The sequence below is a fragment of the Amphiura filiformis genome, chromosome 12 (assembly GCF_039555335.1).
Source record: "Amphiura filiformis chromosome 12, Afil_fr2py, whole genome shotgun sequence".
NCBI classification, from domain to species: domain Eukaryota; kingdom Metazoa; phylum Echinodermata; class Ophiuroidea; order Amphilepidida; family Amphiuridae; genus Amphiura; species Amphiura filiformis.
This window is the reverse complement of record NC_092639.1, coordinates 38,370,564-38,392,582: the sequence shown is the minus strand read 5'-3', so window position 1 is coordinate 38,392,582 and position 22,019 is coordinate 38,370,564. Positions and strand designations below refer to the sequence as shown.

Genomic DNA, 22,019 nt, shown 5'->3' with positions numbered 1-22,019 from the left:
GTTAGCATATACGAGGGTCATTCAAAAGTTCTGCCTCCACCCTTATATCTCAGTTTCATCAAGTAGCAGCCCATTCATATTTTCCATGATAACCTATGGTCTTATCTAGCGGATAAGAACAGTTTGGTTTTAATATATTTTGTTGCAAGCGAAGTAAAAATGTAAGCAGGATTCAGGACCGCGGAAATGGAGAAAATCTGTACATATAAGTAGATCAAATTGAAGTTACTATAAAATACTTAAATTGAGCTGACATAAGGACAAATATTGAAATATATGTCTTTGTTCACGGAGTGAACATTTCCCCCACTTGAACCCATATCTCATATGCACAGTTTATTCTTTACATACACTGTGTCTTGAATAACTATTGTAGCCCGTCAACCCTGTGGTTAAGAGGCTAGGAAATAATTCCTAATGTCTCATACCCAGGTTTGTATCCCTTTATCTAATCTTGCCCCACATGACAAGGACTTTTTAGCACATCTTATCTTGTATTGAGACAATGGCAGCCAGGACTATTTTTTTGCCTTTTTTCTAAGCATGTTTACTATTGGATTGAGCCATCACATGATTGGGTAAGGTAAACGCTATTGTTTATTTTGGGATAAGGCTGAGCATATTACTGCATATATGAAAAATACACTGCTATTTTGATACAGGCGATTTACTCAATTTAATACTTCCAACTGACACAATTTAGTTCCTGTTATCTACCCAGTAATATTTGCTTATCTTAATTGGAACCTAAATAATTATTGGGCCAATGTTATTATCTGCATGGTATATTAAATGAATTCCATGATAATGATAGGCCTATTGATTTGAAAGTTTGTATTTCAATGAGTTTCTTGCTGGATGGAGAGTTATAAGCCAGAGTCAGAATGTAGGTATCATTATGCCTCAAATCACTAATTTATTGTAAGATCAGTGCAGAGTAGGTTAGATATGAAAATGGAAAGTTAGAACAAATTACTATACACCTGATCCGTGAACTGTGTCTTTTTGAAAGACTCTTCTTGTTGAAGATAAAATGCATTTTTAAAGAGTTATCTTGATGTTTGGTTATACTCATAAGACTTGCATATAGAGCTACTCTCGCAAGCATGGTAACATTGAATGTTTTACAACTTTTTACCATTTCCGGTATATCAAATCTTATTTTGGTTCTGAGGTTACCTACAAAAACTAAGTTATATATTGTAGGGGGGCATTCCAGTGTATATATAAGAGTGGAACCTGTTGAATTATCCTCGTTTAATGGCAACATTAACCACGTTATTAAACGTTCAGGAGGTTTCATTCAAAATTATATTACAAACAAGCAAACTTTGAAGCACCAAACGATCACAAGGACCACAGGGCTAGGATACCGACATTTTCACGTATTATGGGACACATCAGACATGTCAGACATATCGAAGTAAATTGTATAAATCTAATGACAATATACTTTGATATAAAACCTGAAAAAATAGGTCGTTTGGGGGAAATCTATATCTTTAATATGAAAGGTCATAATTTTCAATTGATCGTCGACTTTTCATTCCAACTATATACACGTAAAGTACATATCAATAGATTTATACAGTTTACTGTTAAATTTTAAAAAAAAATCAGTTTTAATCATTTGCCATAAAAGAAGGACATTCATCATTTTCAAAATGCAATTCAAAATGCAATTTGAATTAAAATTCTACCAGGGTTCGAACCCTCAACCTTTGGATCTATAGTCCAGAGGCTATACTACTATGCTATGAGTCGTTGTGCCAAAAAGGCGCACCCGGTCGTTGAAGCTTTATCATAAAGAGATATAACTATTGTTACTTCTGTTGAATATTTGTACACGGATATATATACACCCAATTCTAGTTCGCACATAGATATTGAGACACAATTAGGGTTAACCAAGTGCCGAAGGCACGCGGGTAATGTCTCTTTTATCAAAGGTAATTTAAAGATAACAATGTAAATCATTTCACAACAATCAATATTTAGTCATGAACCATCTATAATTATCTTCATCATTGCTGCATAATTCAACGAAGCATTAATTGTCATTAAGGCAAAAAAAGTCGTCATTATCCTGGGGAGCGCGGCAGACAAATGGGTGAACTGCTTCTTGAATTGCGTCTGGTGCTATTCTCAATTTGATTGCACCTGGCATTCTCGATTGTATTCCTCTTCGTATTCTTTCTCGGATTACTGGTCTGGCCCTGGCTTCCCACGGCTTTCCCTCAGGATAGGTTGCCGCGTCTTCTAGCTGCTTGATGAATGCCCTGACAAATTTATGAGAAAAATACAAGTATGAACAAAATGGTTCTTGCCTGATTTCGCAATTACAGGCTGTATCAAAATGTTTGGTATTCATCGTTTTTAGTGTTTATTGACAAGCCTGCTTCTTCAATATGCAACCATGGATCCTCTTGAACTGCCCAGGATTTATAGTTTTATGACCTTTCATAAAATATATCTATAAAATAAGGTAGCTCCTATGTTGTATTTTGTTGTGGTAGACTTGTCCATTATGACTGGAAACTGATGGGTACCAATCATTTTGATACACCTTGTAGATAGGATAGGAGGAACCGATACTTGAGTAACAAATTTACCTTTTCGGTAAATCCCATAATTCATTGCGTTTAGACCCGCAGATGTCGTCATTTGACGTCGAGTTGACTTGCAATTCGCTGTAACATGTGCGCATCGGCGTGACGTCAAATGACGACTGCACAGTCGGTTCATTTAACATATTGTCCTCCGTAGAATTATTTCTTTCATTTTAATGAGATATTTAATATAAATAACTTACAAAAAGTTATCAATTTGAGGTGCCGCATAGTGGAATGTAACTGGTGGTTTGAATCCATTGAATGACCCTTCATTTATGCAATGATATGCTCCAATATCTAAAGCATGAAACATAAAATAATAATGAAACTTGGTGAAAATCAGATTCAAACAAACGGATGAGGAATAAAGTGCAGGGTGTCCCACAAAGGTTACTCTAATTAAATGTTAACAAATATAAATGTGGGGGAGAGGGGAGCCTAGTAAGAGGTATGGGTTGTGCTTACCAGGATACACTAATTCATAATCAAATCATGTCCATTCATAGTTTATGTTTCATACAAACAAAGGCCCACCCACTCCTCAATATACGCGCATGATTTCTAAGCCTAGAACTCGGGTGTAATTATACAGTAACATGACAGTATGCGACCTACGACAGACTTATCTGAAATATTACTAAATTACATTTCAACTGCATCAAATACCGCCCGCGGGGATAGATATCCGATAATAATTATGTTAGCCCAATAGGCTCTTATATACGTATGGTTATATGCCCTATTCCGTGTCTTCCCAGCATAATAGTGTTATGATTGCAGACCAGATCTGCTCTACTTTTTAATCCCTTGATTTTTGGTTTCTGCACAACTTAAACCAAAACTTATAATTTGAAATTAGGGAATGTCGTAATAGGACCTATAGTAAAAAACACATATCGTGTTTATATTTGGGAAAGCAGTGAAAGCTACTAATCCGTCGGTGTTGTTGGATGGTGACTACTTTGTTAGTCCCTATTGATGAGCTTTATTTTGATTGTTTAGCATTAATTTTGGAATACGGAATAAGCAGGAAAGTTATAGGATTTAATAAGCTGAGCTACAAAGAATGAAGACCAGGCCATCATATAACCTACCTTCATAGAAGAGCCAGTCTCCAATATTGAGTTCAGGCAGCTCGCACTCCTCATTGCAGTAGTCCATTTCCGCACACGTATCTCCGTACACAGTGGTTGTGAACTTCGGTTTCTCCAACTTTGTCTGACCAAAACAAATATGAATAAAAATTATTAGCATGAAAAGCAAAACAAACACAAATAAAACAATGAAAGTGAAACCCGGGGAGCGAATTCTTATAACGCTCAACTGCATCATACTGTTTCAAACTTAATGCGTATAAAAACAATCACTTTTTATATGATGGGTGCATCTCTAAATATGACAAATCTTCTCAAATGAGTTTCAAAACCACTACATGGTCAACATCATTTTTACTTTAGAACCGAGGATATTTCCTAAAGCATCAACAGAGAAACAATACAAGAGAAAGATAAACAAGGAAGGAAGCAGGAAGAGAAAGATAAGCAAGAACAATAAAATAAAGAATAGAGCCCCGCCCACACTACCCATCCCAGCTACCTTCGACGCGGGGTCACCAGTCGTCTAAGGGTATTTAAATAAAGGCACTTAATTTAATGCCCACGTGACCAGGTGGGCGCTGACATTACAGCTGCTAGACAGGAAGTCTGGAAAAGTGACCTTTGGCACAGCGGGTGGTCTTCCTGTGTATTTCAATTGGAAACGCGGGATACATGTCCAAATGTTCTAGCAAATTTGTCATTTTTTGGCAACTTTGTAGTATTATTGTAGGAGTTTCCGTCGATAACTTTTTTCCGTTAATAAAAACATCCAAAATTTAGTTCTTACTAAAAAGAGTCCCCCAATGTGTAATTAAGTTGGCTCATACAGTTTCAGCAATTTTGATGATATTTGTCTGGAAAATTCCTATCTCTTAGCATTGTAGCACATCTACTGACCACTTGGTGGTCTTGGTATGGCGGCGCCCATTAGTCACGTGGGCATTGAATTTAGTGCCTTTTATTAAATAGCCAATGGTTACTGGTCACACTTTCATTACGCACACTCTAACTTTAAATCCAGGATCCGATCCTGATTAATTGTGGAAAATCGCTGTATTTCCAACCAAAGTAAAAGTAAATTTAACTATTTAAAAGGATACTAGTGGTAAAATCCCATACTTTGCGTTTCTGAATTTCAATTTGGATATGCATTCTTGCAAGTAAGCAAAGAAACTCAAGAATCACTCTGTATTGGGTGGAAATTACAATTTGGCATAGGCATATGCAAATAAGTCAACGCCAAGGTTTTAATAAACAATACTGGGATGTGCAATAAGTATATGCCCAAGGAAAGGGTAATACGAAAATGGGAGAGGGGATTTTAGCATTCACAAACTAATTTGGTAACCTATGTCAAAATGGGTGATATTTTTATGTATCGTATCGTATATTTAGACTTTTCTATGGTTTGAAAATGGGATTCATTCGAAAATGTTATCCTCCTGGGTACGTAATTATTGCACGGCCCTAAAGCGTATTAACCCATCTTGTTCGAGAAATGTTTAAATAGTAAGCCTACCTCATCTAATGGAACCGGAGGTACGTCACCGTAGTTAATCAAATTACGACCAAACGATGAGAAGACGCCGTTGTTGACGAAGTAGTCATATCCCTGTGACAGCCCTGTATATAACACCATGAATATATTCATATAATTAAAAAAAATTATAATAGCTAAAGCAAAAGTGTAGCAAGAAGAGGAAGCTTGGTTAAGACTGTGAGAAGAGCATGGTAAGCCCTATTGATGAGAGAAAGATTGTTTAAAACCAACATGATTCCTGATTCAAGTAGGCCAAAATAATGTACCTCGGGAGTATATGAAATATGCGCTAAACTTTGTAACACCTGTTAGATTTGGGGCCTTTGGTTCACTATTTTTGACCAGATTGAAATTGCATTCCAATCCAATATGGTGGATTTACCATACCCTGTGGTGGTTGTGGTGGGTGTGGGCCTTCAACAAAACTGTGATAACAATACAAAGATACAAGGTCCTGGAGCAGTATGAGGCCCATTGGGGATATATAAGAGGGCCTAGTTTGCACCTCTCTGAGAGTTATGATTTTTTTAAGTGTCTATTACTACGCACTCTTACATCCCAAATAAAAAATACTTGGTATTTTGGAAACGGCTGAGCCGCTACATGGTACGGCAAAATATCATTGTGAACATGGTGAATGATTTTTTGACAGGTTGAGAGGTTTTTATCGGTATTACCGATTTTGTGTTGACTTGGTATGAAAAACATCATAAACAGAGGACATGTTGAACTTTTTGTGCAATTTTGTGTGGGGGATGCGGTTATGGATGCGGGATGTGCGTGTGTAGTGTGCAGGGGTGGGTGGGTTTATGCGCGTACCCAAGCATATTAGTTACCTGCCAAACCAGGTTTGCCATCGCCTGTTTCGTCATCTGGACGAGCAGGATGAGTCTTCTTGCGCTTTCCGTAAATATTGACGACCAGGGTGCCAGCGGACTCGTTGAAAAAACGTCCCGGTTCTGAGATGACATGAACAGCAGACTCGTCAGGAAAGTGCTTGGCAAGTGCTTTATTCACTGCCTCTGCGAACTGTACACCAAATTGTAAAGTACATGTTTACAATTAATTTTTTAATTTAAATCTGATCAACCAGACATACTTATTTTGACGGACGGACCGACGTTGCGACTGAAACCTTCAGTCTTCAGCTGGTTTGTGATGCAAATGACCTTGAATACCGGACACTTCCGGTATTGATGACAATCGACGAGGAATGTCCTTTATGATTCGGTCCCAGCCGTATGACAGAACAACCCAGCTGAAGACTGAAGGTTTCAGTCGCAACGTCGGTTCGCCGGTCAAAATAGGTATGTCTGGTTGACCAGATTTAAATTAAATCTTAATTTCGACATATCCAGATGAATGAGAGTCTACACAATTTGTTACAAATTTACCACAAATATTCCGCGCGCTGAAATAAAAAAAATTCAACAACAAAACAAAACAATGCAGTACAAAAGTGTGAGGGGTGATCTGTCAGTCGGAAGATAAAAACGTGCAATTAATTGAACGTAGCTTCTCAATTTTTCTCAATTACTGGTTTTTTTCGTCCTTTCAATTTTCATGTACAAAAAGGATTTGAGAATTGATTGACTTCTTCACTTTTAACCATTTCAACCAATTTCAAATATATATGTTTACGTGCTCGCGGGAATCACTAACATTAATGTACTTTAAGATTAATAAACTGACGTGAACATTTCATTGGAAAAAATAGAGAAATTATAAAAAAATTAATAAAGTCAAGTCTGGACGCACTATTGCTCCATAATTAACCAAGGATGTGATATAACTGCGCATGAAGCTCTCCACAAGTTACAAAATTGTCTATTTGGCCTTGTTTTGGTGTAAAATTATGCACACCTAGCTGCGCCACTGAAATAGTTTGGTAAACACTACGAAAAAATGGAAAATACCGGTTCAAATGGAACATCTGTTGGGCCCAAGTTCTTCTTCCCGGGGAAACCACCTCCGATGTCAAGTAGGTACATTTTAAAGCCAAGTTTGGCGCCATCATCAAACACCTTCCTGGCGTCGCCGATGGCTTTTTCAAAAATCGGTGGGTTACGACTTCCACTGCCAATGTGGAAACTACAATGGTAAGAAATCAAAATGGGTAAACAAAATTAGTGAGGCTACTCATGATGTTTGATATACTGTAATCATCTACTTTAGTGAGATATGAAGTTCTTATTGAAGGTCTAATAAGAGAAATATATCACATATCGATGTACTTTACCCGACTCCAATGATGTTCAGTTCTAGTTTCTTTGCCTTGTTAAGAAGATACGACGCGTCTTCAACTTTGCAACCGAACTTTATTCCAAAAGGAAACTGTGCGGTTGGATCGAGGATAGAAAGCCGTAAAACTAATCTGAAAAAATATGAAAAAGGACATCTAAATACATTGGATTCAATGACTTGAACTTAAAAAATTCTGATTACCGGTAATTTATATTAGAACAGAACACCGTGGCCATGATGGCACACGACACGGCATAAACGATATAATTGACATATCACGTGACACGTAAGTTATATTAAACATATCGATATTGAATTGTGTAAAAACCTACTCAGCTTCCGGGTGGATCTTCTTGACTTTGTCCAATTCTTTCTCGGAGTCGAATGTCATCATTTTGACGCCATGTTCCCTGGCATATTCGAGATGTGAGCATTGTTTCCATGTGTTAGCATTAATGATGCGTTCAGGATGTACGCCGATGGTTTCTCGTAGCAACTTTAACTCACCCTACATAAAAATGATAAAACGATTTCCCATGTTTAGAGGATTAACTTTGTATATTTCCCTCCCGGATTTCCCTAACAGGACACTCGTGCATATCTTAAAACTTCCTACGAACATGACGAAGCGCTATTTTGTTCTGAAGTACATCTTTCAGTACAACAGTAATGTGATTAAGTATGCTAATTATATGTTTAAAAGTTAACAGAAGAATATAGTATGGTAGATTAAAGTATATACCATTTGTACCTTGCTAGCGCAGTCGAAGCCACAATTCAGCGCAGACAGCAAGCGTAGTACCTTTACATCCGGGTTACATTTTACAGCTTAAAAAGGAGTAAGATAATCAAACACAATCATAAAATGTGTGAATAATAATAATATAATAATAATTATTTAGGAGGAACATGTAAACAGCTGCCTCAAGAGGAAAACAAATAAGCACCAATTGCTTACATTGGTGAAGAGAGTCCTCGATATGAGAGGGGTATATGGATAAATCAATTTCAGGTAGTCCCGAGGTCAAAATAATGCCGGGGAGTCAAACGTTAAATTTTGCTCAATTGTGCTTAAACTTGGTAAAAAGAATCCTCAATGTTAGGAGAATAAATATTTCAATATTATAAAGATGGTCATCAGAGGTCAATTCGTCTCTCGGTCTTGCTACTGGTGCTCTCACAACTACAGATGCTCTAGTAATGATAATTATGCTTATAATATTAATCATCAAAATCATTGAATTTTTGGCCGAAAATAAATGTTGCCTATAATTTTATCCATAGCCAGAATGTCCCAAATGTGGGCGGGAACATTATGTGGGAATGTTTGTAATGATTGTGATATAACTGGAGGAAACCCATAGCTATACATTGGTACCAAATACAACAGTATATGATGTTAATAATAGAAAATTTAGGGGGTTGCAACAAATGCCTTCCTTCGAAGCCCGTGTTACAAAACATGGCGCAGTGGAGCGAGCAGTAGTGTAGCCAGGATTTCGGTGTGAGGGGACAAAGTCAAATTGTCGTCCCTATTTGCATTTTTTGTCCCATTTTTATTATTTTAAGGACACTTTACTCTTTGCCGTCCCCATTTAATCCCTGGAAAATTTCTAGGGGCACTCTGCTCCCTAGTAAGTCCCCTCCCTTCCCACCTCCGGCAGCTATACACCACTGACTGGACGAGAGTTGATTATATCATAATACTTCCTCATACATGATTGTACTACACTTTGCTTTGTCATACCCATACTAACCATAAAAGGGTGTAACCCTTGGTATAGCCTTCTTCCATTTCCGCCATTTGTTGAAAACGTCTCCAAGATCGAATAACATAAAACCGTCGTCCTGATCCTAATATGTAATTAAACATGGAGATATTACGATGCGCAGGTGAAATTCGTAAATGGGTACGCCAGGCGCTTACCAACAGGCTATGCCTACATTGAAAACCTAAGGACCATGCTGCAGAGGTTAATAAAAAAGTCAAAGCCCATTGAATCTCGTTAACCTTGACGTATTTTGTGATGTTACCTAGGTAAAAGCAAAAAAGTCAAAGGTCATATTTTAACTTCCTTCAAATCCTGAAGAATCTCGTTAGAAGATTGTCTCCACTTTCTACTATGCTTTGTAGCTTAATGAATGCTATGTAAGGAGTTTCTTCAAATCCTGAAGAATCTCATCTGTAGATTGTCTCCACTTTCTACTACGCTTTGTGCTCGTCTGTAGATTGTCTCCACTTTCTGATGGCTTAATGAATGCTTTGTATGGAGTTTCTGATGGCTTAATGAATGCTTTGTATGGAGTTTCTGATGGCTTAATGAATGCTTTGTATGGAGTTTCGTTAAATCCTGAAGAATCTCGTCAGTAGATTGTCCCCACTTTCTTTTACGCTTTGTGATGGCTTAATGAATGCTTTGTCTGGAGTTTCTTCAAATCCTGTAGAATCTTGTCAGTAGATTGTCTCCACTTTCTACTACGCTTTATGTAGGGTAACTTATGCTTATTTGAAGTATCTTTTTTTGGATTGATTGTATTTGTCAGTGGATTATTTCACTTTATTAATATTATTTTACGGTAAATAATTGCCAGCTTACTAGTATTTATAGGGATTTAAAGATTTGGGTGAGGTATGCTATACCAATATAGAACATTTTGTTTTATATTCAGTTTTTTGTTGCCAGCTTCCTGTGTGTTTTAACATACAAAATTCATTGAGCGAGTTGCCATTGTTTCTTCTTTTTTAGATTTCTATTTATTTAATTTTGCTATAAATGTTGTTTCCAATTCAATCCTCTCTGTTTGATCCAAAGAGGTATCTGTATTTTGCTTAAGATGAAATTAACGTGAATACAGAAGTCAATTCTTGCGTGCCCAGCCTGTATAGTTGGCTTGTTGTACACATTTTTCCAATAATTCTTGTATTATTAATAATATTTATTGGAAGATAAATAATTTAGTATGCTTGCTATCATTGGTTATCTCTATTATTTAGAGGTTAATAACTGCGCATCGGTTATTTGGAGGGCATTGTGACAAATCTAAACATTTTGCCTTTGGAACCGAGGAATATCCCGAGGGGCGTAGCCCCGAGGGATATTCCGAGGTCCAAAGCAAAATGTTTAGATTTTTCACAATGCCCGACATATTACCGATGCAAAGTTATTAACCTCATTCATAACTTTACAAAATAACACAAAATGTTCCTCAAAAGTTTGTAAAAATAAACTATTTTTACATCTTCCCTTTCCCAAAATCGATCAGGCTAAAACAAGACGACCAATAACAAAAGTGCGTATCAGAATCTTTGCAAATATGGTAGCGCGCAATCCAAATACGGCAGCCAGCGCTCGCGCAGTTTGTTGGACGCACAATACGGCGCACGCAGAAGTCAATTGTGTGCGACATTGGAACAATTACGCATTTTGCGGTCAATTGTGAGATATTAATGACCTCGATTTGCGTTCGCGTTTTCGCAAATAATAAGATATGATTGGATCGCACGCATCGCGTTTATTAATGAGGTTATGAATATGTCTTAATTGCTATAAAGTGCTATGAAATCCATTATTTATCTCAATTATATTGTTGATAGCTTTTTAAATGGTCATCATGATCGTGAGGGCAATGCTGAGTCTAATCATTGTTTTGTTGTGTTTTCCTGAAGTCTCGAGACAATGAGACACAAACAAACAAACAAACAAACAAACAAACAAACAAACGAACGAACGAACAGAAGAAACACTCATAACTCAAACTGAGTGCATGTAATGGTTTCAAATGTGTACGTGGTCCTGCAAGCGGAAAAGATTTATGACATTTATGGTTCAGCAAATTCCCGACAACTACCGATACAGTCAATGACATTAAAATTTGTTCAATAATAATCTGTAACAATAATTTTCCTAATTCACTTCATTCAATTAGGCAGAATCGGATAAACAACGAATTAAAATGAAAGTATAAAACTTAACCTGTGCACGACTGTGTTTTGGCATAGCATGGTTGGGGTAGGGAAGTCTTGTAATAAGCTAGTAGAGTTGCACCCTATTCGGCAATCGCTCCCAAAACTCAATGGAATTATTTTTTGCCATTTTGGTGTCAGTTTTCTTCAAGTAAAAATCATTAATTCTCCATACAGATCCATAACAGAGATTTTAAAATGAGACAGATTTCCAAACTTCTTGCCTTTTGTCTCAATCAATCAATCAATCAATCAATCAATCAATCAATCAATCAATCAATCAATCAATCAATCAATCAATCAACCAATCAATCAATCAACCAACTAATTAATTAATTAATAAGACCCGGGTCAATATTCATATTGTTGGTTTTTTCTACATTAAAATTAATTATGTTAATTAATTAATGCTTATTAGAAATACAATTAAATGAAGACCAGGGGTCTAGTACTCCTAAAAGTGAAGTGTGCACTTAACTCGGTCCACCCGTTACCGGTGTAATAAGGATAATAAGGTAATAAGGACTGAAGGAAATGGCAATTTCTTTGTCAACTTTGTAGAGGTCACTGATCAAAAATATACTTTACCTCACGACTCCTCTTTTCTTGTATTGTCCTCTGGATAAGCGCCCTTTTACCAAATCCTCTTTCATACAGTCCCATTCCATCTGCTGTCAAAAGCAAAATCATAAAATAAAGTGACCTTTGGTTCTTTTCAACAATGAGAGGAAATATTTAATATTCTCTATTCTAATTAAAGAGGCTTCGTCCTTCCATCCATCCATCCATCCATCCATCATTCCTTCCTTCCTTCCTTCCTTCCTTCCTTCCTTCCTTCCTTCCTTCCTTCCTTCCTTCCTTCCTTCCTTCCTTCCTTCCTTCCTTCCTTCCTTCCTTCCTTCCTTCCTTCCTTCCTTCCTTCCTTCCTTCCTTCCATATACCTCATCTATTTGAGTATCAACGCACGGGCTTTACGTGCACAGTTTACCTATGCACGATCCTGGAACCTAGGATTGATTGCAGAAATCTGAACCGGGGATGGTCCCCCTTCTCTTCCTGTACACGGGAACAACGACTTTACGTAGAAATTTTGGCCGAAAATCAATTGTGCCTATACTTTTGTACATAGCCAGAATTTCCCAATTTTGCAAGGGGCGCCCACATTATGACGTCATAGCGACGACATCCGACAATTTGATGACGTTCTTTATTTCCAATTTAAAACTGTATAACGTTGAATTCAAATGTTATTGCTGTGTCGTCAGCAAACAGGACATACATAGTCGAGCAGAACATATTCCGAGTGTAAAGTTCCCGGGTTTAACAATAGGTATGACTTACATTTTTTGCCTTTATGTTGATGGTTGAGGTTTAAAATAAGAATCTATATATAGTTTGATCAGCTCGTAATCGGCGGGCCTTATAACATCATTAATTAATATCAATATAATTTTATTTGGAAAATTGTCTAGTGACATCTCGCCAGAAGATTATCACAAAATATAGACCAGACAGATCAACTATATCACTCTTAACGTGGGTCTACTTTTCGGCGTAGAGGCAAAAGCCTAATAATTCCCGCCGATTAGCAGCTGATCAAAGTATAACAGGTCAAAGCTTACCATGCTTACGGTCAAAATTCAAAATTCGATTTGGTAAAAACCTATTCTTACACATTCCCCTGGTTATAAGGATTCATAAAATATATTTGTACTTAGAGATACCTACGACTTACCAGTCTGAAGTTATTAGCGAAAAAGTCGAAGGTCAACATTTGGGCTCCACACGGGTCAAAACAGAAAATATCCTCCGATATTGATGAAGTTAGTCTCAAATTGTTTGTTTTGTTATAACAATCTAAAAACGAATAGTTGGCACTCGCAGGACATTTTGTTACCTAAGTTACACAGCAAAATGGGTCAGCATGGTCAGTGTCCATTCAGCCCTGTTGATTGTGACCCATTTTGTTTCCTTGGTAACAAAACGTCCTCCATAGTGCAAACTATTCATTTTGGATTGCTATATCAAGATAAACAATTTGAAACCATTTTGATCGAACGAGGACATGATTTGTAACCCACCACTTGATCAGGATTTAGGCAAAGCAAACAAATACTAGAGCTAAAATAATTCTTAGATATAGGTAGAACCTTATTATCCTCTTCACATATTCACATATATAGGATTATTGATTGGCTTAAAAGGTGTTTGACTAGCGCTATCAAAATGAGATACATGTAGCACCAACTTGAGGTACCTATGAATACGACCATCATGCACATTTTACATTGTAACTCAGAATACAATTTAGGACATTTACGGCTCATTCGTGGTGTACATATCATACAGATGATTAGGTATACAATTTAAATTTTTGTTTATCATAACCATAACATTTCAATGTTAAACATAGCACAGACCGGATAAGACAAGCATATCGATTGGTTAATACATGTATGGTTGAAACTATTGAAATATAGAACTTAAAGTGCACAGAAAACTTTAAAGAGGTATAAATATGCAATGTTGCTTGCTTGAAATAACACCAAAATTATATCTGAGGCTTACCGTTTTTCAGTGAGAAAGCCATGATAGTGCTATAGTAAGCTGAAAGAACCAGTTCCCGAAACGACACGATATGTACTAACACAGGGGTCTATTGATCATCATGTTCATGCCAGTTAAAAATGAAAACTGCCAAACTCATTGAACCTAGACGTAGCGCATGTGAACTTTTAAGATTCAAGGGACCGATCAATATTTAAACCAGAGAGAATGGAATTTTTTTTAAAGGAAAGAAGGAACGAAAAAGGAGTGAAGTCACTTGGTACCCCGGTGAACCGGGAACCCCTCGTGTGCCAAGTAGAAGACCCCCGACCGGTAGCCACAGGGGTTTTGCTGGCCCAGCCAGTGATTCCGTGTGTATATGACTTAGGGTGATTGCGTCATGGCATTATATTACATGCGTGCGCAGTGGTTTTCCTTGTAAGATTTTTAGATGTTAGTGTTAATGTTTTGACGTACACACAACATACATAATTATGCGGCCCTTTTGCACAACCGCGGAGCCGCAAGGATAAAATTCTTCAACCATCATCAGTATGATCCAGGTATGATGTTAAATTATTATATTTATTAAGCCATCATGCAGTTATTGTTAACTACATGTATGCACACAACACAGGGGCACTCACAATAGGCAATTGAACCCTACTGGTAGCGCTGTGTTGTAGCTATTGGGGAAGAACTAGTTAGTATCATAAATCAAAAAGTATAAAAGCTATGATTTTAGTACTTGCTCTATGTTTCAATTACTTATTCTTTTCCAAATATCTGAATCTTCAACCCGGTACAAGCTTTAATAACGGGGAACATACATTTTATTAAAAAGAAATCCTACCATCTATCCAAACTCGCCGTGTTATTCCAATGCACATTTTGCTTCACCGGGCAGCCATTTTTTGGTCGTATTTGGAAGATTGGTGTCATAAAACCGTCATAGGTACAAATTTAGTACTTTCTGTCAATCAATTATGGCTTTAATATTCTCTACATGTCAATCTTTAAATAATTGGCATAGTCCTTATCATAACGGTGGTCCGCCTTGATGAGTAAATGACAGCAAACAGCTGCAAACCAGTGAAAAATATTACAAAACTCGGTCAGTGGAGCTCCGCTCGTACATGTCAATAGAGTCATTATCGATTGGATTAGTCGTCCGTAGCTGACAATTCGGTCGCTCATTGGATCAATATTATCAGGTGGTAATAAATTTACATTGGACAATAGATTACTATATAATGGTTTAGTACTGCATATATCGGTTTAATCTTCAATAAGCGGGGTTATGGCTGGAAAGGTCACGGTGATCGCCGTGGACGTAAGTGCACTATGCTTATTGACCTGTGTCAATAGGTATATGAGGCTGAATTTACTCCACGTTTCTCAATACCGACTGCCCTGGGAGTTGGACTATTTTCAATATCCGTGAATGTTATTGCTTTATGTTACTTATTGCGGTTCAGTGGCTCATATAAATAAATTATTATTCCATTGAGTTTGGCCTTGTACCTTAATGTAGCTACAATTCAGGGACTGTTCAATATTTACGCCAGGGGTACTGGGAGAAATGAAGGAAAAAGATTAACAAAAATCGTATTCTTCCCTAGCATCCGCCAAATTTTCGGACCCCCTCCCCGTTTTCCCAATTTTCTCCCCGGAGGGGGTTCTCCCTGGTTGAAGGTATACGGGGATGTGCCACGGTTTTGGGGTACCTTTTCAGCAATTTTGGTATATCAATGGGTGGGCTTTCAGAGGCGCCCAATGCGCCCAATTGGGCGCATTTGGGGAAAAGTGTCCCTAAAAGCGCCCAATTAGGGCAAATTTGGGTGCTTTTTGGGTGTTTTTTGTAGAAAATTGGTATACTGATGGGTGGCAAAATCAGCAAAAATTAGGTATAGAGAAAGTCAGCATCCGAAAGTCTACGTGGCACATCCCCGTAATTTTTTCCCGAAGACCCCCCCCCCCCCCGGGATTTTCTCTAACTGCTATTAATAGTTAACCTAATTTCAGTTTGTTTTTATACCTAAAAACGATCAGCAGTGTAATTCTCCAAATGTATTTTTTGACATGTAGCAGCATTTCAAGGCAGCATTTGATAATATCTGGCGAGAAGCACTTTGAAAATATATGCGAACCATCGGAGTAGACAAGCTCCTGGTTGACCTCATCGAAAGCATGCATACCGAATGTTCGGTTATGGTTATTGGCAAGATCACCGAATGGTTTGAAACAGTATAATAATTCCTTTGTTTCAAGTTATGAGATTTAGTTTATCTTATGTCCAGAACCCAAATATCAGGCCTCTCGGCCTTTTGAGTATCATCTCGTTCAAATTGTGTGTCTTTTCATATTTTGTATGTTTGATTTGAATGAAATAAAATGATGTATGTATGTATGTGTTGAAACTGTAATTGTTTGTCACAAAGTAATTTAACATTTTATCATAAAGAAACTGGATGAAACTGAACTAAGCAACTGGAAAATTTTGAATCACATGGAAGACTCGTGGACCTCGATAAAGCAGATTAAGCATGTTCGATGGAGCATTTAAAGAATAGTGATTTAAGTGTCTACCTGATTAAGTTGATCACCAAAGCTAGACTCCAAATCGCTGAATCAAATTCATTGCTCCATTTAAAGTTTCCTCAGGTCAGCAAGTCGTGCCCTCTTTGCAGAAATCCATATCATACAATCACATGTAGCAAACGGCTGCATGCAATTTCGTTACAATTACATTTCAAGACACAACCGGATCATGATCATCAATATCCTTGAAACAGAACTTAAAAAATACAACAGGTGTAATATCTACCGTGAAAAGATCACCTCGGGTGCCCTGACCGCGAATGACGATGATGAAATTGAATTCGCAAACATCTTTCAGGACATTCAAGCAAGAAAACCAGACTTATTTCTCATTGATCACGAAAACATGAAGTATTTCATATTGGAAGTAACTTGTCCTTTCGATGCTTTCATTGAGGAAAGTTACAACACAAAGTTCCAAAAGTATACTCCCTTTTGTAACTTCCTCACATTGGGCGGATTTGATTGCAAAATCCCTGTCTTCGTAATTGGGTCACTCGGCCATGTTCATCGCCGTTTCAAAAGTGGGTTGAAGAAACTTGGCTTCCCCAAACGTGTTGCCAAGGGTGTTGCCAAGTATGCCTCTGTCAGTTCCATGATTGGAACCAACATCATCTGGAAACTGCGAAACAGGCTCACCAAAGTCAATTTTAATTAAAATTCTTCCTGTTCATTTTCATGTTGTTTGTAATTTATTCATGTAATGATTTACAATGCCGCTTTGGTGGCCCAAATGTATTTGTTCATTATTGAATAAAAATTTCGTATATATGTATGTATGTCATAGTGGTAAGTACTCAGAAAGTTTGAATGCTCCCCTGTGGCCAAGTGTTATAAACATGAATAAACAGCGTGAGTTCATTGGACAACTAGAAATCCGCGCAGTTGTTTTTGTACCGTAAGTTTATAACATTTGACCCCAGTGGGGGACATTCAAAATTTCTGAGTTCGTGCCACTTTTAAAAGCCATATTTTAAGCTCCTCCCATTGGTACATTACAAGTGCAAGTGCTGACAAAGTTTAAGAAACATCACCTCAAACCCCAATAAATTTGATAATAACAGAACAATCACACTATTGCAAAAAGCCCGAAATTGTGTCCCACACAGAGCTCAAATTCAGCCTCCTTAAATCCGCCATTTTAGGCAAATGCACTGCAATATGAGCACCATAATGTAAACTCATGGAAAGCATAATTATTATCTATGAAACAATTATTTTACACCATCTCCCGACCACACACCCCAATTAATATTTAGCCCGTGCGGTTTATGCAGACCCCTTTCAGATTAGTCTTGGCACTTCGTGAAAAATATTCCATACTAAATGTCTAGTCTGTAGGGTTCCTTAGGATTCGGGCAATACTAACCAAAATTGAAGAATTTTGATCCCTGTGTTACCACCTTATAACCCGTTGAGGATTCAAAATCACCACCCCTTAATCACTCAGAACGCTACTGACTACTCTCTATTGTCATCCCAGCAAACACAAAACGTTTTCGACATCATTCGCAAAAGGTTATAAAAGGTTGTCAGAAAACGTTTAAATGTCGGGTTATATAAAGGGTATATTAAGAGTATAAAACGTTTTCATAACCTTAAAATACATTTTTTGATAATCTATTGCTCAGCAAACAAAAATGTTTTACAGAAAACGTTTAAATGTAGGGTTATATAAAGGGTATAAAAACGTTCTAATAACATTCCAAAAACATTCTTGAAAACTTGATACAAAACATTCTAAACAGAATGTTATTTTGGGGTTGAAAAAATGTTTTGCGAAAAACGTTTGCCCAAAATATTTGCAATAACGTTTTAAAAACGTTTTCATGACCTTTATATAACCCGACATTTTAATGTTATTAAAAGGTTTTGAAAAAAACATTTTAAGAACATTTCTGTGTTTACTGGGTTCAAATATTTTAACATAATGTTATTTGAGTATTGACAAAACATTTGGCAAAAATGTTTGCAAAAATAGTTTAAAATAACATTTTGGAAAATATTAAAAAATATTGTTGTAGTGTGTTTTCATACAAAACGTTTTAAAACGTTATCATGGCCTTTATATAACCCGACATTTTAATGTTATTAAAACGTTTTTACCTAAACCAAAAGCCAAAATATAACTTATTTAAAACGTTTTTAAAACGTTTTTGTGTTTGCTGGGATGTTATATAACAATAGCCAGTAAGTGACTAGTGTTTTGAGTGAAATTACCCAAGCACCATTCGCAAACAAAATGTGGCTCTCTTCTTTCATTTATGCTTTTTGGCAGGCAAGGCCCTTAAACTAAAAGGCAAAGTAATTGAGTTCATATGTCCCAAAATTGTATGCACAATGATAATACTTAATAGAGATATAACATGAAGTGGCGTGCCTGGGCTTTTTGTAGGGGAAGAGGGGGGTTCAAGTAGGGTTGTGTGCCGGTCAGGATTTGTGTTGATTTGTTGTCATGTTTAATTGTAACACTTTGGGTTGGTAAACCTGTTCATTCTTTCTTATTAAATATATTGAGTTTCCTCTTGTAGCGAGCAATCGTTCCCCATTGTGTTTTACTAAATCTTCTTTTAAAAAATGCATTATTTCTTAGTAAAGTAGGTAATGGGGATACGCATCCTGCACAAGAACAAATAAACACAATGGGGAACGATTGCTCGCTACAAGAGGAAACTGAATATATTTAATAAGAAAGAATGAACAGTTTACCAACCCAAAGTGTTACAATTAAACATGACCACAAATCAACACAAATCCCGACCAGCACACAACCCTACTTGAAAAAAAGCAAGGGAATGTGCCGTCATGGGAATCGAAACCACGACCTTCCGATCTCTAGACGGACGCCTTATCCATTAATCGTCCGCAGCGAGACCCAGTAACAGTTGGTAACATCAGACCCAGTTTTAACCACCGTTTATCAGTGGGAGCTGGTAGCCTAATGGATAAGGCGTCCGTCTAGAGATCGGAAGGTCGTGGGTTCGATTCCATGCCGGCACATTCCTTGCTTTTTTTCAAGTACGGTTATGTGCCGGTCGGGATTTGTGTTGATTTGTTGTAATTATTTCTTAGCTAAATTAGCCTTTTAAGTTTAAAATAGATCTTTTTAAATTAGCTGGTCTATTTGAGATTCTGCACTTGTGTTTGTTACATTACGTGTTATGCAGAGAATGGAAATAAATTGTCAAATAAGTAAAATGTGGCGATAAACAATTTAATTGTGGTAATTTATAGAGCGTTTGAGAACAGAGCCATTTTTCCAATGTTAGCCATATAACTAAAAAACTGCAGTGTAATTTTTTTAATATTTCAATACATTAATCTTTTAGTGGAATATTAGTCAAGGAAGTCAATACATTTTTCAATTTTATTTCAACAAGTTAAAACTGATCTCCGCTAAAGGTTTCAATTTAGTAGTTACTGCACATTAACCTTAATCACGCTATTAGGAAAACGCGGGGGGAAAACATTATCATGCATTACCATGGCGAAAACATTATGTGTGTATTAATGAGTAATAGCATCCAGTATCATGCAGCTGCTGTCTTATATGTTCTATTGTATTGAACATTCACATAATATAAATTACAGTTTCTCCTATGATCGTTCGCTTCATTAAGCATTTAAAATGTATTTTATAGCATTTACTTATACATGGTAATATTATTTTTCTTTATTATTTTTATTCTTTATTATTATTATTATGATTTTTGTGTGTATTGTTGTTTACACATGTCCCAACTTACACCTAATCGAAATCAGCCATAATTCAATTTCCTTGGGACAACAGATCAATATTTAAAGGGGCATTTCGTGATCCACAGCCTCATCCCCCCACTTTTCCCCAAAAAAAGTTAAGATTTTTACACCACTGGATACCTCTGGCTACATAATGTTTATGTACCAAATATTTCTTGCAGATTAATTCGTTTAGCAAAAATATCGCCAAATTTGAATTTCGTTCTGGTGCACCAGAACGAAATTACAACACATTGTCTATGGAGCAGTGTAATACACATAATCATGCATAACTCGCAAACGCAAAATCAGAATCAACTGAAATTTTGGTAATAAGCTTTTTTCGTGGATATCTACTGAAAAATGTCATAAAAAGAGAGATGCTAGGATCACGAAATCCTCCTTTATTTAATGTCTTATCAAGACATTAAATCCATCATAACACCACATCAGTTAAGAGGTCAAAGTAGTAATTGTGTTTCCTTTTTTTTCGGCTTAAAATGATAAGAAAACATTTTTGAAAGTTGTTACTAAATTTAATTTCATACTGTGTTGGAAAAATAAAGCAACATCAGACTTTGAAAGAAATCGTTTATAGCTTTAATTGAAATGTTACCCCGAAACGTGTTTTGTTTTTAACAGTTAGAACAACAGAAGCTTACCTTTTTTCAATGGGTACGCCATGTATAAAGCTGAAAGAAAATTCCGAAACGAATCTATCGGTGGAAAATGCCTACCTGTTGAACAAGTTGACACTAAATTCACGGTTGTTCTATTAAGCATTAACACGCAAACCGAATGACAAATCCCGCGCTGGTTTGCTATAGCTAGAACATAAGGCCAGTTGTCGATCGGTTATGAACAATACATATTCGACCCCTTGATGATGTTAATTACGGCTGACAAATAAAGCCACGTTTAGTTTTGCGAACTTTGTCTGTTAAATGCGAGTAACAAGCTTGAAAGCCCGCCCGCTATAAGAGCTGACACCAGACCGGTAATGGCGGACTAGTATTTCTTTTTTACAGAAAGTCTACTAATTTGAGAAGGGAAGGACCTTTTACAATAGTAATGTCGAAATTAGGACTTGCTGTCAATAATGTGGGAAAGATGTAAGGTATGAAATACAAGTAGTATTTCAAGTCAAGAAAACCTTCGACACCACAGCTGCCCCTCCATCATGGCGCCGTATTCGTCACTTGACGCTAAAAAAATTTCCTCATTTTTTTTTCATTTATTTAGTAACTACTATTACAAAAACAACAGCCCAAGTTGGTAAAAATCACACACCTCTTTTTTATTATGACTATTGTAATTTGCCGGCAATCCTATGGTTTTTGCCGACAACAGTCACTTTTTGCCGACAAAATTAAAAATGGGGCGGGAGGGGGGGGGGGGTATCACCCCATACCCTCTAGCGCCGGCCCTAATAGTCAGTCTGCGTATTGAGAACCAAGCCTGAGTATCAAAAACTGAAGAAAAAAAAATCGGATTTTATATGCGCAGAACAAAAAAATGGGACTCCTTCAAGCAGATGCGTAGTGCGGGAGAAACGTACCAGGATATTGTCAATAGCCTTAGTCGGAGGTCCCTCGACCCATAGTCTCAAACAGCTCAAAACAAAATGTTCATGCGTTGCTGTTGAAGAACTAGTGGATTCGCCTGCCATCATGGGG

The 22,019-nt window shown here is 36.9% G+C and overlaps 1 protein-coding gene across 3 annotated transcripts; it reads right to left on the bottom strand.

Annotated features, from left to right (window-relative positions):
* Positions 1–1,950: 1,950 nt before the first annotated feature.
* LOC140166163 (ornithine decarboxylase-like) lies at positions 1,951–21,278 on the bottom strand. Of its 3 annotated transcripts, none has more exons than XM_072189554.1 (12): positions 21,081–21,278; positions 12,046–12,125; positions 9,251–9,347; positions 8,245–8,321; positions 7,826–8,001; positions 7,489–7,623; positions 7,166–7,340; positions 6,086–6,278; positions 5,229–5,332; positions 3,707–3,830; positions 2,813–2,909; positions 1,951–2,279 (listed from the first exon to the last, which is right to left on the bottom strand). In XM_072189554.1, the coding sequence occupies exons 1-12, from the start codon at positions 21,124–21,126 to the stop codon at positions 2,051–2,053; spliced, it is 1,533 nt and encodes a 510-aa protein (XP_072045655.1). In that variant the 5' UTR covers positions 21,127–21,278; the 3' UTR covers positions 1,951–2,050. The 3 variants fall into 3 exon arrangements, with proteins under 3 accessions (XP_072045655.1, XP_072045654.1, XP_072045656.1); XM_072189553.1 differs by having other exon boundaries at positions 21,006–21,270; XM_072189555.1 differs by lacking the exon at positions 21,081–21,278 and adding an exon at positions 14,026–14,154.
* Between the last annotated feature and the right edge of the window lie 741 nt (positions 21,279–22,019).

Coding starts and splice junctions, on each gene's coding strand:
- LOC140166163 (XM_072189553.1), bottom strand. CDS start 21,126: ATGCTTAATAGAACAACCGTGAATTTAGTGTCAACTTGTTCAACAGGT. Junction 9,348..12,045: donor AAGAAAAGAGGAGTCGTGAG/GTAAAGTATATT, acceptor ATTACATATTAG/GATCAGGACGACGGTTTTAT. Junction 2,910..3,706: donor AGACTGGCTCTTCTATGAAG/GTAGGTTATATG, acceptor TTCATGCTTTAG/ATATTGGAGCATATCATTGC.